This window comes from Coregonus clupeaformis, chromosome 25, assembly GCF_020615455.1.
Source record: "Coregonus clupeaformis isolate EN_2021a chromosome 25, ASM2061545v1, whole genome shotgun sequence".
Classification (NCBI taxonomy): domain Eukaryota; kingdom Metazoa; phylum Chordata; class Actinopteri; order Salmoniformes; family Salmonidae; genus Coregonus; species Coregonus clupeaformis.
This window is the reverse complement of record NC_059216.1, coordinates 20,042,630-20,056,209: the sequence shown is the minus strand read 5'-3', so window position 1 is coordinate 20,056,209 and position 13,580 is coordinate 20,042,630. Positions and strand designations below refer to the sequence as shown.

Below are 13,580 nucleotides of genomic sequence, written 5' to 3'. Positions count from 1 at the left end.
CAACTCCCCTACTGAATCGGGAGAGGCGAAGGTCGAGAGCCATGCGTCCTCCGAAACACGACCCCGCCAAACCACGGCTTCGTCACACACCGCTTATTATTATTAAAGTGACCAGTGTTCTATGACTATGTCCACAGGGCAGCAGCCTCTAAGGTGCAGGGTTGAGTAGCCGGGTGGTAGCCGGCTAGTGGTGACTATTTAACAGTCTGATGGCCTGGAGATAGAAGCTGTTTTTCCAGTCTCTTGGTCCCAGCTTTGATGCACCTGTACTGTCACCTCCTAGATGGTAGCGGGGTGAACAGGCCGTGGCTCGGGTGGCTGATGTCCTTGATGATCTTCTTGGCCTTCCTGTGACACTGGGTGCTGTAGATGTCCTGAAGGGCAGGCAGTGTGCCCCCCGGTGATGAGTTGGGCAGAACGCACCACCGTCAAGGAGAACCCTGCGGTTATGGACGATGCAGTTGCCGTACCAGGCGGTGATACAGCCCGACAGGATGCTCTCAATGGTGCATCTGAAGAAGTTTGTGAGGGGCTTAGGGGCCAAGCCAAATTTCTTCAGCTTCCTGGATCTGAAGGCCCGTGCCTTCTTCACCACGCCGTCTGTGTGAAGGGACCATTTCAGGTTGTCAGTGATGTGCACGCTGAGGAACTTGAAGCTTTTGATCCTTTCCACTGCGGCCCCGTCGACGTGGATGGCCATAACAAAACATTTTTTACATGTTAGCAAACATGGTATCAAATGAAATGTTATTTGTCACATGCTTGGTAAACTGCGGGTGTAGACTAACAGTGAAATGCTTCCTTATGGGCCCTTACCCACAATGCAGAGTAAAACACAATGATACAAGTAATAACAGATAATGATAACTTCGCTATATACAAATACTGCCGGTCTCCTGGTAAGGGATGTGTACTCCTGAGTGGCGCAGTGGTCTAAGGCACTGCATCGCAGTGCTAACTGTGCCACTAGAGATCCTGGTTCGAATCCAGGCTCTGTCGCAGCTGGCCGCGACTGGGAGACTCATGGGCGGCGCACAATTGGCCCAGGGTAAGGGAGGGAATGGCAGGCAGGGATGTAGCTCAGTTGATAGAGCATGGCGTTTGCAACGCCAGGGTTGTGGGTTCGTTTCCCACGGGGGGGCAGTATAAAAATATATGTATTCACTAACTGTAAGTCGCTCTGGATAAGAGCGTCTGCTAAATGACGTAAAATGTAAAAAAATGTAAAAGGGATACCAGTAGGGGAAATACTGCCGGTCTCCTGGTAAGGGATACCAGTAGGGGAAATACTGCCGGTCTCCTGGTAAGGGATACCAGTAGGGGAAATACTGCCGGTCTCCTGGTAAGGGATACCAGTAGGGCAAAATACTGCCGGTCTCCTGGTAAGGGATACCAGTAGGGGGAAATACTGCCGGTCTCCTGGTAAGGGATACCAGTAGGGGAAATACTGCCGGTCTCCTGGTAAGGGATACCAGTAGGGGAAATACTGCCGGTCTCCTGGTAAGGGATACCAGTAGGGCAAAATACTGCCGGTCTCCTGGTAAGGGATACCAGTAGGGGAAATACTGCCGGTCTCCTGGTAAGGGATACCAGTAGGGGAAATACTGCCGGTCTCCTGGTAAGGGATACCAGTAGGGGAAATACTGCCGGTCTCCTGGTAAGGGATACCAGTAGGGGAAATACTGCCGGTCTCCTGGTAAGGGATACCAGTAGGGGAAATACTGCCGGTCTCCTGGTAAGGGATACCAGTAGGGGAAATACTGCCGGTCTCCTGGTAAGGGATACCAGTAGGGGAAATACTGCCGGTCTCCTGGTAAGGGATACCAGTAGGGGAAATACTGCCGGTCTCCTGGTAAGGGATACCAGTAGGGCAAAATACTGCCGGTCTCCTGGTAAGGGATACCAGTAGGGGAAATACTGCCGGTCTCCTGGTAAGGGATACCAGTAGGGGAAATACTGCCGGTCTCCTGGTAAGGGATACCAGTAGGGCAAAATACTGCCGGTCTCCTGGTAAGGGATACCAGTAGGGGAAATACTGCCGGTCTCCTGGTAAGGGATACCAGTAGGGCAAAATACTGCCGGTCTCCTGGTAAGGGATACCAGTAGGGGAAATACTGCCGGTCTCCTGGTAAGGGATACCAGTAGGGCAAAATACTGCCGGTCTCCTGGTAAGGGATACCAGTAGGGGAAATACTGCCGGTCTCCTGGTAAGGGATACCAGTAGGGCAAAATACTGCCGGTCTCCTGGTAAGGGATACCAATAGGGCAAAATACTGCCGGTCTCCTGGTAAGGGATACCAGTAGGGCAAAATACTGCCGGTCTCCTGGTAAGGGATACCAGTAGGGGAAATACTGCCGGTCTCCTGGTAAGGGATACCAGTAGGGCAAAATACTGCCGGTCTCCTGGTAAGGGATACCAGTAGGGCAAAATACTGCCGGTCTCCTGGTAAGGGATACCAATAGGGCAAAATACTGCCGGTCTCCTGGTAATTGACAAACAGGTTTAGCATCTCCCGCTACTCTCTCCTCTTCCATCCTATCATCTCTTCCCTCTGCTAAATCCTTCTCCCTCTGATCTCCTGATTCTGCCTCCTCTCCTCCCTTTCTGCATCTTTTGACTCTCTATGTCCCCTATCCTCCCGGCCGGCTCGGTCCCCCCCTCCTGCTCCGTAGCTTGACGACTCATTGCGAGCTCACAGAACAGGGCTCCGGGCAGCCGAGCGGAAATGGAGGAAAACTAGACTCCCTGCGGACCTGTCATCTTTTCACTCCCTCCTCTCTACATTTTCTTCCTCTGTTTCTGCTGCTAAAGCCACTTTCTACCACTCTAAATTTCAAGCCTCTGCCTCTAACCCTAGGAAGCTCTTTGCCACCTTCTCCTCCCTGCTGAATCCTCCTCCTCCTCCCTCTCTGTGGATGACTTCGTCAACCATTTTGAAAAGAAGGTTGATGAAATCCGTCCTCATTTATTAAGTCAAATGACACCGCTGGTCCTGCTCACACTGCCCTACCCTATGCTTTGACTTCTTTCTCCCCTCTCTCTCCAGATGAAATATTGCGACTTGTGACGGCCGACCACCCAACAACCTGCCCCTATCCCCTCCTCTCTTCTCCAGACCATTTCCGGAGACCTTCTCCCTTACCTCACCTCACACATCAACTCATCCTTGACTGCTGGCTATGTCCCTTCCGTCTTCAAGAGAGCGAGAGTTGCACCCCTCCTCAAAAAACCTACCCCCGATCCCTCCGATGTCAACAACTACAGACCAGTATCCCTTCTTTCTTTTCTCTCCAAAATTCTTTAGCCAACTCTCTTGCTATCTCTCTCAGAATGACCTTCTTGATCCAAACCAGTCAGGTTTCAAGACTGGTCATTCAACTGAGACTGCTCTTCTCTGTGTCACGGAGGCTCTCCGCACTGCTAAAGCTAACTCTCTCTCCTCTGCTCTCGTCCTTCTAGACCCATCTGCTGCCTTTGATACTGTGAACCATCAGATCCTCCTCTCCACCCTCTCTGAGTTGGGCATCTCCGGCGCGGCTCACTCTTGGATTATGTCCTACCTGACAGGTCGCTCCTACCAGGTGGCGTGGCGAGAATCTGTCTCCGCACCATGTGCTCTCACCACTGGTGTCCCCCAGGGCTCAGTTCTAGGCCCTCTCCTATTCTCGCTATACACCAAGTCACTTGGCTCTGTCATATCCTCACATGGCCTCTCCTATCATTGCTACACAGATGACACAATTCATCTTCTCCTTTCCCCCTTCTGATAACCAGGTGGCGAATCGCATCTCTGCATGTCTGGCAGACATATCAGTGTGGATGATGGATCACCACCTCAAGCTGAACCTCGGCAAGACGGAGCTGCTCTTCCTCCCGGGGAAGGACTGCCCGTTCCATGATCTCGCCATCACGGTTGACAACTCCGTTGTGTCCTCCTCCCAGAGTGCAAAGAGCCTTGGTGTGACCCCGGAAAACACCCTGCCGTTCTCCGCTAACATCAAGGCGGTGACCCGATCCTGTAGGTTCATGCTCTACAACATTCGCAGAGTACGACCCTGCCTTACACAGGAAGTGGCACAGGTCCTAATCCAGGCACTTGTCATCTCCCGTCTGGATTACTGCAACTCGCTGTTGGCTGGGCTCCCTGCCTGTGCCATTAAACCCCTACAACTCATCCAGAACGCCGCAGCCCGTCTGGTATTCAACCTTCCCAAGTTCTCTCACGTCACCCCGCTCCTCCGCACACTCCACTGGCTTCCAGTTGAAGCTCGCATCTGCTACAAGACCATGGTGCTTGCCTACGGAGCTGTGAGGGGAACGGCACCTCCGTACCTTCAGGCTCTGATCAGTCCCTACACCCAAACGAGGGCATTGCGTTCATCCACCTCTGGCCTGCTGGCCCCCCTACCTCTGCGGAAGCACAGTTCCCGCTCAGCCCAGTCAAAACTGTTCACTGCTCTGGCACCCCAATGGTGGAACAAGCTCCCTCACGACGCCATGACAGCGGAGTCACTGACCACCTTCCGGAGACACTTGAAACCCCACCTCTTTAAGGAATACCTGGGATAGGATAAAGTAATCCTTCTACCCCCCCTTACCCCACCCCAAAGAGAAAAATAAATTGTAAAGTGGTTGTCCCACTGGCTATCATAAGGTGAATGCACCAATTTGTAAGTCGCTCTGGATAAGAGCGTCTGCTAAATGACGTAAATGTATCATGAGATACTCTACCTCAAGCGAGCAAAACCTTGAGACTGCGCACCAGCTGTTAACAAAAGAGACACACCACCTCCCTTGAGTTTAGCCAACGCTGCCGTTCTGCCGAGGCATTGAAGAACCAGACAGTGGTATATTATCCATGTTCAGCCAAGTTTCCGATGAACATAGATTACAGTTCTTCAGGTCCCGTTGACAGGATCGTCTCGAATGGAGTTAATCAGTTTGTTCTCCAGCCAATAGGCAGTTTATTTACGCGCTGCCACAGTTTCATCAGGGTACAGTAAGTTCTCTTTAATATAACAATGAAAATGTGGGAAGGAAACAACTACAACTGAAGAACTTGAATGAATGGATGAACCCCAATTGATTTTATATACAGTACCAGTCAAAAGTTGGTTACTTGTTCAAGGGTTTTTCTTTATTTTTTACATTGTAGAATAATAGTGAAGACATCAAAACTATGACATAACACATATGGAATCATGTAGTAACCAAATTGAAATATATTTGAGATTCTTCAAAGTAGCCACCCTTTGCCTTGATGACAGCTTTGCGCACTGTTGGCATTCTCTCAAGCAGCTTTATGAGGTAGTCACCTGGAATGCATTTAAAGTTACAGGTGTACCTTGTTCTCTCTCTCTCTCTCTCTCTCTCTCTCTCTCTCTCTCTCTCTCTCCTCTCTCTCTCTCTCTCTCTCTCTCTCTCTTCTCTCTCTCTCTCTCTCTCTCTCTCTCTCTCTCTCTCTCTCTCTCTCTCTCTCTCTCTCTCTCTCTCTCTCTCTCTCTCTCTCTCTCTCTCTCTCTCTCTCTCTCTCTCTCTCTCTCTCTCTCTCTCTCTCTCTCTCTCTCTCTCTCTCTCTCTCTCTCTCTCTCTCTCTCTCTCTCTCTCTCTCTCTCTCTCTCTCTCTCTCTCTCTCTCTCTCTCTCTCTCTCTCTCTCTCTCTCTCTCTCTCTCTCTCCTCTCTCTCTCTCTCTCCTCTCTCTCTTCTTCTCTCTCTTCTTCTCTCTTTTTTTTTTTCTCTCTCCTCTCTCTCTCTCTCTCTCTCTGACATTTCACCCTCTAATTCCCCTTTCATCCTTTCTTCTCCCCCTTCACCTGCAACACTAATCTCACCGCAACAATTTCAACCCACACAACAGAGCTTCTCAGGGAGGGGGAGGGGAGTATGCAGTACAGTCATGGTAGGTTGAATTGGCACAGTCATGGTAGGTTGCATTGGCACAGTCATGGTAGGTTGCATTGGCACAGTCATGGTAGGTTGCATTGGCACAGTCATGGTAGGTTGCATTGGCACAGTCATGGTAGGTTGCATTGGCACAGTCATGGTAGGTTGCATTGGCACAGTCATGGTAGGTTGCATTGGCACAGTCATGGTAGGTTGCATTGGCACAGTTTGTGAGAGTGTGTGAGAAACAGACGGAAGATAACATCTATGGAAGATAAACTGTCGGAGAGCTGCTATTTAGACACAGAGGTAAAAAGGGGGAATATATATTTTCAACAAAACATAGTTTTGATTTCACAACCTTAGCCCCTACCATGCCTGATGAAATGCAATAAAATATAGAGAAGAGAGAAAAAAGACTTGATGATGATTTACAGTATACACTTCTCAATAAACAATATATTACTCTCTTACACTAGGTGAAAAAACATATAGATATTGAAACTGCACATATAGCCACAGATTTAAAGGGCTGTTTTGGATTAGGAGGCCTGTTCCCTTGTGCTGTAATGGATGAGGAGCAGGTGGGGAGATGAGGTCAAGAGAAGTTGGAATCTAGGTCAAGTCACACACATGCCAGCAGAGCGGACACGGACACGGACACGGACACACACACACACACACACACGAGTAGTGAAAAACTAGTCCGCGCAACAGGCTTTTGCAGACCAACACAACATTCCCCTAGTCCAAGTCACCACCCCTCTACCCAACACACCTCATGACACGTCAACTCTCCCCTCCAACGCTACCCCTCTCCCCTCCAACGCTACCCCTCTCCCCTCCAACGCTACCCCTCTCCCCTCCAACGCTACCCCTCTCCCCTCCAACGCTACCCCTCTCCCCTCCAACGCTACCCCTCTCCCCTCCAACGCTACCCCTCTCTCCTCCAACGCTACCCCTCCCCCCTCCAACGCTTCCCCTCCAACGCTACCCTCTCCCTCCAACGCTACCCCTCTCCCCTCCAACGCTACCCCTCCCCCTCCAACGCTACCCCTCTCCCCTCCAACGCTACCCCTCTCCTCCAACGCTACCCCTCTCCCTCCAACGCTACCCCTCTCCTCCAACGCTACCCCCTCCCCCTCCAACGCTTCCCCTCCAACGCTACCCCTCTCCCCCTTTGACACCTGTCATCCTCTCTCACTATCTGTTCAATAAAATCAGAAAACACCTTAAAAATATGTATATATATATTTTTTTTAAACAAACTACTGTGACTTTATGTGAGGGATTTTCATGTCACCTGTAACCCAGATAACGAGTGGCATGGCTCCAGTGTCTGATTAATGACAGACCACACCGTTGAGAGGCCATGAGTGTGTGAGTTGTTAGCGTGATGAGGCTAGATCCAGGGTATTACAGCAGAGGATCTGCTGGGTGTGAGTTGTTAGCGTGATGAGGCTAGATCCAGGGTATTACAGCAGAGGATCTGCTGGGTGTGAGTTGTTAGCGTGATGAGGCTAGATCCAGGGTATTACAGCAGAGGATCTGCTGGGTGTGAGTTGTTAGCGTGATGAGGCTAGATCCAGGGGTATTACAGCAGAGGATCTGCTGGGTGTGAGTTGTTAGCGTGATGAGGCTAGATCCAGGGTATTACAGCAGAGGATCTGCTGGGTGTGAGTTGTTAGCGTGATGAGGCTAGATCCAGGGTATTACAGCAGAGGATCTGCTGGGTGTGAGTTGTTAGCGTGATGAGGCTAGATCCAGGGTATTACAGCAGAGGATCTGCTGGGTGTGAGTTGTTAGCGTGATGAGGCTAGATCCAGGGTATTACAGCAGAGGATCTGCTGGGTGTGAGTTGTTAGCGTGATGAGGCTAGATCCAGGGTATTACAGCAGAGGATCTGCTGGGTGTGAGTTGTTAGCGTGATGAGGCTAGATCCAGGGTATTACAGCAGAGGATCTGCTGGGTGTGAGTTGTTAGCGTGATGAGGCTAGATCCAGGGTATTACAGCAGAGGATCTGCTGGGTGTGAGTTGTTAGCGTGATGAGGCTAGATCCAGGGTATTACAGCAGAGGATCTGCTGGGTGTGAGTTGTTAGCGTGATGAGGCTAGATCCAGGGTATTACAGCAGAGGATCTGCTGGGTGTGAGTTGTTAGCGTGATGAGGCTAGATCCAGGGTATTACAGCAGAGGATCTGCTGGGTGTGAGTTGTTAGCGTGATGAGGCTAGATCCAGGGTATTACAGCAGAGGATCTGCTGTGGGTGAGTTGTTAGCGTGATGAGGCTAGATCCAGGGTATTACAGCAGAGGATCTGCTGGGTGTGAGTTGTTAGCGTGATGAGGCTAGATCCAGGGTATTACAGCAGAGGATCTGCTGGGTGTGAGTTGTTAGCGTGATGAGGCTAGATCCAGGGTATTACAGCAGAGGATCTGCTGGGTGTGAGTTGTTAGCGTGATGAGGCTAGATCCAGGGTATTACAGCAGAGGATCTGCTGGGTGTGAGTTGTTAGCGTGATGAGGCTAGATCCAGGGTATTACAGCAGAGGATCTGCTGGGTGGGTGAGGGTGTGTGTGTGGGTGTGTGTGGGTGGGTGTGTGTGTGTGTGGGTGTGTGTGTGGGTGTGAGGGGGAGTCACCTTGACTGCAAAGCTGCACTTGCCGCTGCGGACCGCCTCCTCGTCTGTCTGCCACTGGTGTGGGCGGCTGGACTCTGGAACGTACACCTCTTTCTTCCGCCTGAAACTCTGCCGTAGCTTATTCATCCTGAACCTCCTGACAGAGAGACAGACAGACAGACAGACAGACAGACAGAGAGAGAGAGAGAGAGAGAGACACAGAGGGAGAGAGAGAGAGAGAGAGAGAGAGAGAGAGAGAGAGAGAGAGAGAGAGAGAGAGAGAGAGAGAGAGAGAGAGAGAGAGAGAGAGAACACAATTAGACCCAACCAAATCATGAGAAAACTAAAAGATAATTACTTGACACATTGGAAAGAATTAACAAAAAAACAGAGCAAACTAGAATGCTATTTGGCCCTAAACAGAGAGTACACAGTGGCAGAATACCTGACCACTGTGACTGACCCACAATTAAGGAAAGCTTTGACTTTGTACAGACTCAGTGAGCATAGCCTTGCTATTGAGAAAGGCCACCGTAGGCAGACCTGGCTCTCAAGAGAAGACAGGCTATGTGCACACTGCCCACAACAAAATGAGGTGGAAACTGAGCTGCACTTCCTAACCTCCTGCCAAATGTATGACCATATTAGAGACACATATTTCCCTCAGATTACAGAGATCCACAAAGAATTAGAAAACAAACCCAATTTTGATAAACTCCCTTATCTATTGGGTGAAATACCACAGTGTGCCATCACAGCAGCAAGATTTGTGACCTGTTGCCACAAGAAAAGGGCAACCAGTGAAGAACAAACACCATTGTAAATACAACCCATATTTATGTTGATTTATTTTCCCATTTGTACTTTAACTATTTGCACATCGTTACAACACTGTACATAGACATAATATGACATTTGAAATGTCTTTATTCTTTTGGAACTTCTGAGTGTAATGTTTACTGTTAATATTTCTTGTTTATTTCACTTTTGGTTACTATCTACTTCACTTGCTTTGGCAATGTTAACATACGTTTCCCATGCCAATAAAGCCCTTTGAATTGAATTGAGTGAGGAGAGTGAGAGAGACAGAGACAGAGACAGAGACAGAGACAGAGACAGAGACAGAGACAGAGACAGAGACAGAGACAGAGACAGAGACAGAGACAGAGACAGAGAGAGAGAGAGAGAGAGAGAGAGAGAGAGAGAGAGAGAGAGAGAGAGAGAGAGAGAGAGAGAGAGCGCGACAGGGAGAGAGAGAGCGACAGAGAGAGAGAGAGCGACAGAGAGAGAGAGAGAGCGAGAGAGAGCGAGAGCGAGAGCGAGAGAGAGAGAGAGAGAGAGAGAGAGAGAGAGAGAGAGAGAGAGAGAGAGAGAGAGAGAGAGAGAGAGAGAGAGAGAGAGAGAGAGAGAGAGAGAGAGAGAGAGAGAGAGAGAGAGAGAGAGAGAGAGAGAGAGAGAGAGAGAGAGAGAGACCCACAAAGAATTTGAAAACAAATCAAACATTGATAAACTCCCATATCTGTTAGGCGAAATACTGCAGTGTGCAGTCACATCAGCAAGATGTGTGGCCCGTTGCCATGAGAAAAGGGCAACCAGTTGAGCACCAACATTGTAAATACAACCTATATTTATCTGTTTATTTATTTTCCCTTTCATACTTCAACTATTTGCACATTGTTACAACACTGTATATAGCCAATAATACAACATTGGAAATGTATATTCTTTAAATCATGTGTGAGTGTAATGTTTGCTAATGTTTCCCTTGTTTATTTCCCTTTCGCTATTGTCTATTCCATTTGCTTTGTAAAAATACGTTATCCATGCCAATAAAGCCTTTTGAATTGAATTGAGAGAGAGGAGAGTGAGAGAGAGAGGAGAGTGAGAGAGAGGAGAGTGAGGAGAGAGAGAGGAGAGTGAGGAGAGAGAGAGGAGAGGGAGAGGGAGAGGGAGAGGGAGAGGGAGAGGGAGAGGGAGAGGGAGAGGGAGAGGGAGAGGGAGAGGGAGAGGGAGAGGGAGAGGGAGAGGAGAGGGAGAGGGAGAGAGAGAGAGAGAGAGAGAGAGAGAGAGAGAGAGAGAGAGAGAGAGAGAGAGGATGCCAGCAAATAACAGAAAGTACAAACAGCTCTGAGCAGACAACCCAGTGGGTGTGTTCTCTTTTGGCGAAGTCAGTCAGTCACTTGTAGAGACAAGCATATCAGGGCCTGCACCTGAGGCCTGGACAGGACAGGCTGTCTGTCTGTCTCGTAACAGTTTACACCAGCCTGTGTCATACCAGGGCTTGCGCCTGAGGCCCGACCAGGAAAGCCTGTCTGACTCTCTGACTCGTAACAATCTGTGGAACTATATACAGGAAGTACCAGTACCAGATCAATGTGGAGCTATATACAGGGAGTACCAGTACCAGATCAATGTGGAGCTATATACAGGGAGTACCAGTACCAGATCAATGTGGAGCTATATACAGGGAGTACCAGTACCAGATCAACGTGGAGCTATATACAGGGAGTACCAGTACCAGATCAATGTGCAGAGGTACGAGGTATTTGAGGTAGATATGTACATGAAGGCAGGGTAAAGAGTCAATACAGGACTAAGATTGAATCGTACTACACCGGCTCTGACGCTCGTCGGATGTGGCAGGGCTTGCAAACTATTACAGACTACAAAAGAAAGCACAGCCGCGAGCTGCCCAGTGACACGAGCCTACCAGACGAGCTAAATTACTTCTATACTCACTTCGAAGCAAGCAACACTGAAGCATGCATGAGAGCATCCGCTGTTCCGGACAACTGTGTGATCACGCTGTCCGTAGCCAATGTGAGTAAGACCTTTAAACAGGTCAACATTCAAAAGGCCGCAGCAATACACCAGTTGAAGAGCATGTTATAGTAATTCCTCTGAGGTGGACTGAAGTCTGGTAGAGACAGAGAGATTGTAGCTCTAGTCTCTGACTGCTGCTCAGAGAGAGATGTATTACGGAGAGTCTATGGAGAGTCCTGCAGCGTGCTGGACCACTGAGCTTTCTCCTGAAACTGAAGCACATACACAAGTTCAGATGGGTCACAATGCCTGTTAGCTGCCACACACTGTGACAAGGAGCCATCTCATGTGACATAGAAAGAGCAAAGGAGATTTCAGGTAAAAGGGACTGTTTTGGTTTGAGACTCGTGTTGAAAACACACAGACATGTTAATAGCAGTGGTGGAAAAAGTACTCAAATGTCATACTTGAGTAAAAGTAAAGATAAGTGAAAGTCACCCAGTAAAATACTACTTGAGTAAAAGTCTAAAAGTATTTGGTTTTAAATATACTTAAGTATCAAAAGTAAATGCAATTGCTAAAATATACTTAAGTATCAAAAGTAAAAGTAAAAATCATTTCAAATTCCTTAAATAAAGCAAACCAGATGGCACAATTATTATTATAATTATTTTTTTATTGGTGGATAGCCAGGTGCACACTCAGACAACATTTACAAAACTAAGCATTTGTGTTTAGTGAGTCGGACAGATCAGAGGCAGTAGGGATGACCAGGGATGTTCTCTTGATAAGTGCATGAATTGGACAATTTTCCGGTCAAAATGTACTTTTGGGTGTCAGGGGAAATGTATGGAGTAAAAAGTACATTATTTTCTTTAGGAATGTAGTGAAGTAAAAGTAGTAAAACATTTATATAGTAAAGTACAGATACCCCAAAAAACTACTTACAGTGATGGAAAAAAGTATTTGATCCCCTGCTGATTTTGTACGTTTGCCCACTGACAAAGACATGATCAGTATATAATCTTAATGGTAGGTTTATTTGAACAGTGAGAGACAGAATTACAACAAAAAAATCTAGAAAAAATTGATTTGCATTTTAATGAGGGAAATAAGTATTTGACCCCTCTGCAAAACATGACAATCACTGAGGTCAGACGTTTCTTGTAGTTGGCCACCAGGTTTGCACACATCTCAGGAGGGATTTTGTTCCACTCCTCTTTGCATATCTTCTCCAAGTCATTAAGGTTTTGAGGCTGACGTTTGGCAACTCGAACCTTCAGCTCTCTCCACAGATTTTCTATGGGATTAAGGTCTGGAGACTGGCTAGGCCACTCCAGGACCTTAATGTGCTTCTTCTTGAGCCACTCCTTTGTTGCCTTGGCCATGTGTTTTGGGTCATTGTCATGCTGGAATACCCATCCACGACCCATTTTCAATGCCCTGGCTGAGGGAAGGAAGATTTGACGGTACATGGCCCCGTCCATCGTCCCTTTGATGCGGTGAAGTTGTCCTGTCCCCTTAGCAGAAAAACACCCCCAAAACATAATGTTTCCACCTCCATGTTTGACGGTGGGGATGGTGTTCTTGGGGTCATAGGCAGGTTTCCTCCTCCTCCAAACACGGCGAGTTGAGTTGATGCCAAAGAGCTCGATTTTGGTCTCATCTGACCACAACACTTTCACCCAGTTCTCCTTTGAATCATTTCTGGGAGCCAGAAATCATTCTGATTGAGAGGGGGTCAAATACTTATTTCCCTCATTAAAATGCAAATCAATTTATAACATTTTTGACATGTGTTTTTCTGGATTTTTTTGTTGTTATTCTGTCTCTCACTGTTCAAATAAACCTACCATTAAAATTATAGACTGATCATTTCTTTGTCAGTGGGCAAACATACAAAATCAGCAGGGGATCAAATACTTTTTTCCCCTCACTGTAAGTAGTACTTTAAAATATGTTACTTAAGTACTTTACACCATAAGTTAATAGATTACAAATTAAGTGTTGTGCCGGGGCCTGGTGAATATGTAACAGGTGGTGGTCAGCGTGTGAGGTGGTCCAAGGGAATATATGTGTGTGTGTGTGTGTGTGTGTGTGTGTGTGTGTGTGTGTGTGTGTGTGTGTGTGTGTGTGTGTGTGTGTGAGTGAGTGAGTGAGTGAGTGAGTGAGTGAGTGAGTGAGTGAGTGTGCTGACCACAGATATCACTCACTCAGTGTTTTAAAGGTCCTTTGTTTCTACAAGATTATCAGAGAGCCACTGTCCTCAACCATACCAAGTTATGGGCAAAGACACAAAACATCCACATCAAA

General features: G+C 47.9%; 1 protein-coding gene across 3 annotated transcripts in view; it reads right to left on the bottom strand.

Moving 5' to 3' along the window:
* Positions 1-13,580, bottom strand: part of LOC121539126 (protein numb homolog) — a 135,340-nt gene that overhangs the window by 40,176 nt on the left and 81,584 nt on the right. For all 3 annotated transcript variants that reach the window (XM_041847392.2, XM_041847389.2, XM_041847390.2), the window contains exon 2: positions 8,526-8,661. In XM_041847392.2, coding sequence (XP_041703326.1) covers positions 8,526-8,651 — 126 coding nt within the window. In that variant the 5' untranslated portion in view covers positions 8,652-8,661. The remainder of the gene's footprint in view (positions 1-8,525; positions 8,662-13,580) is intronic.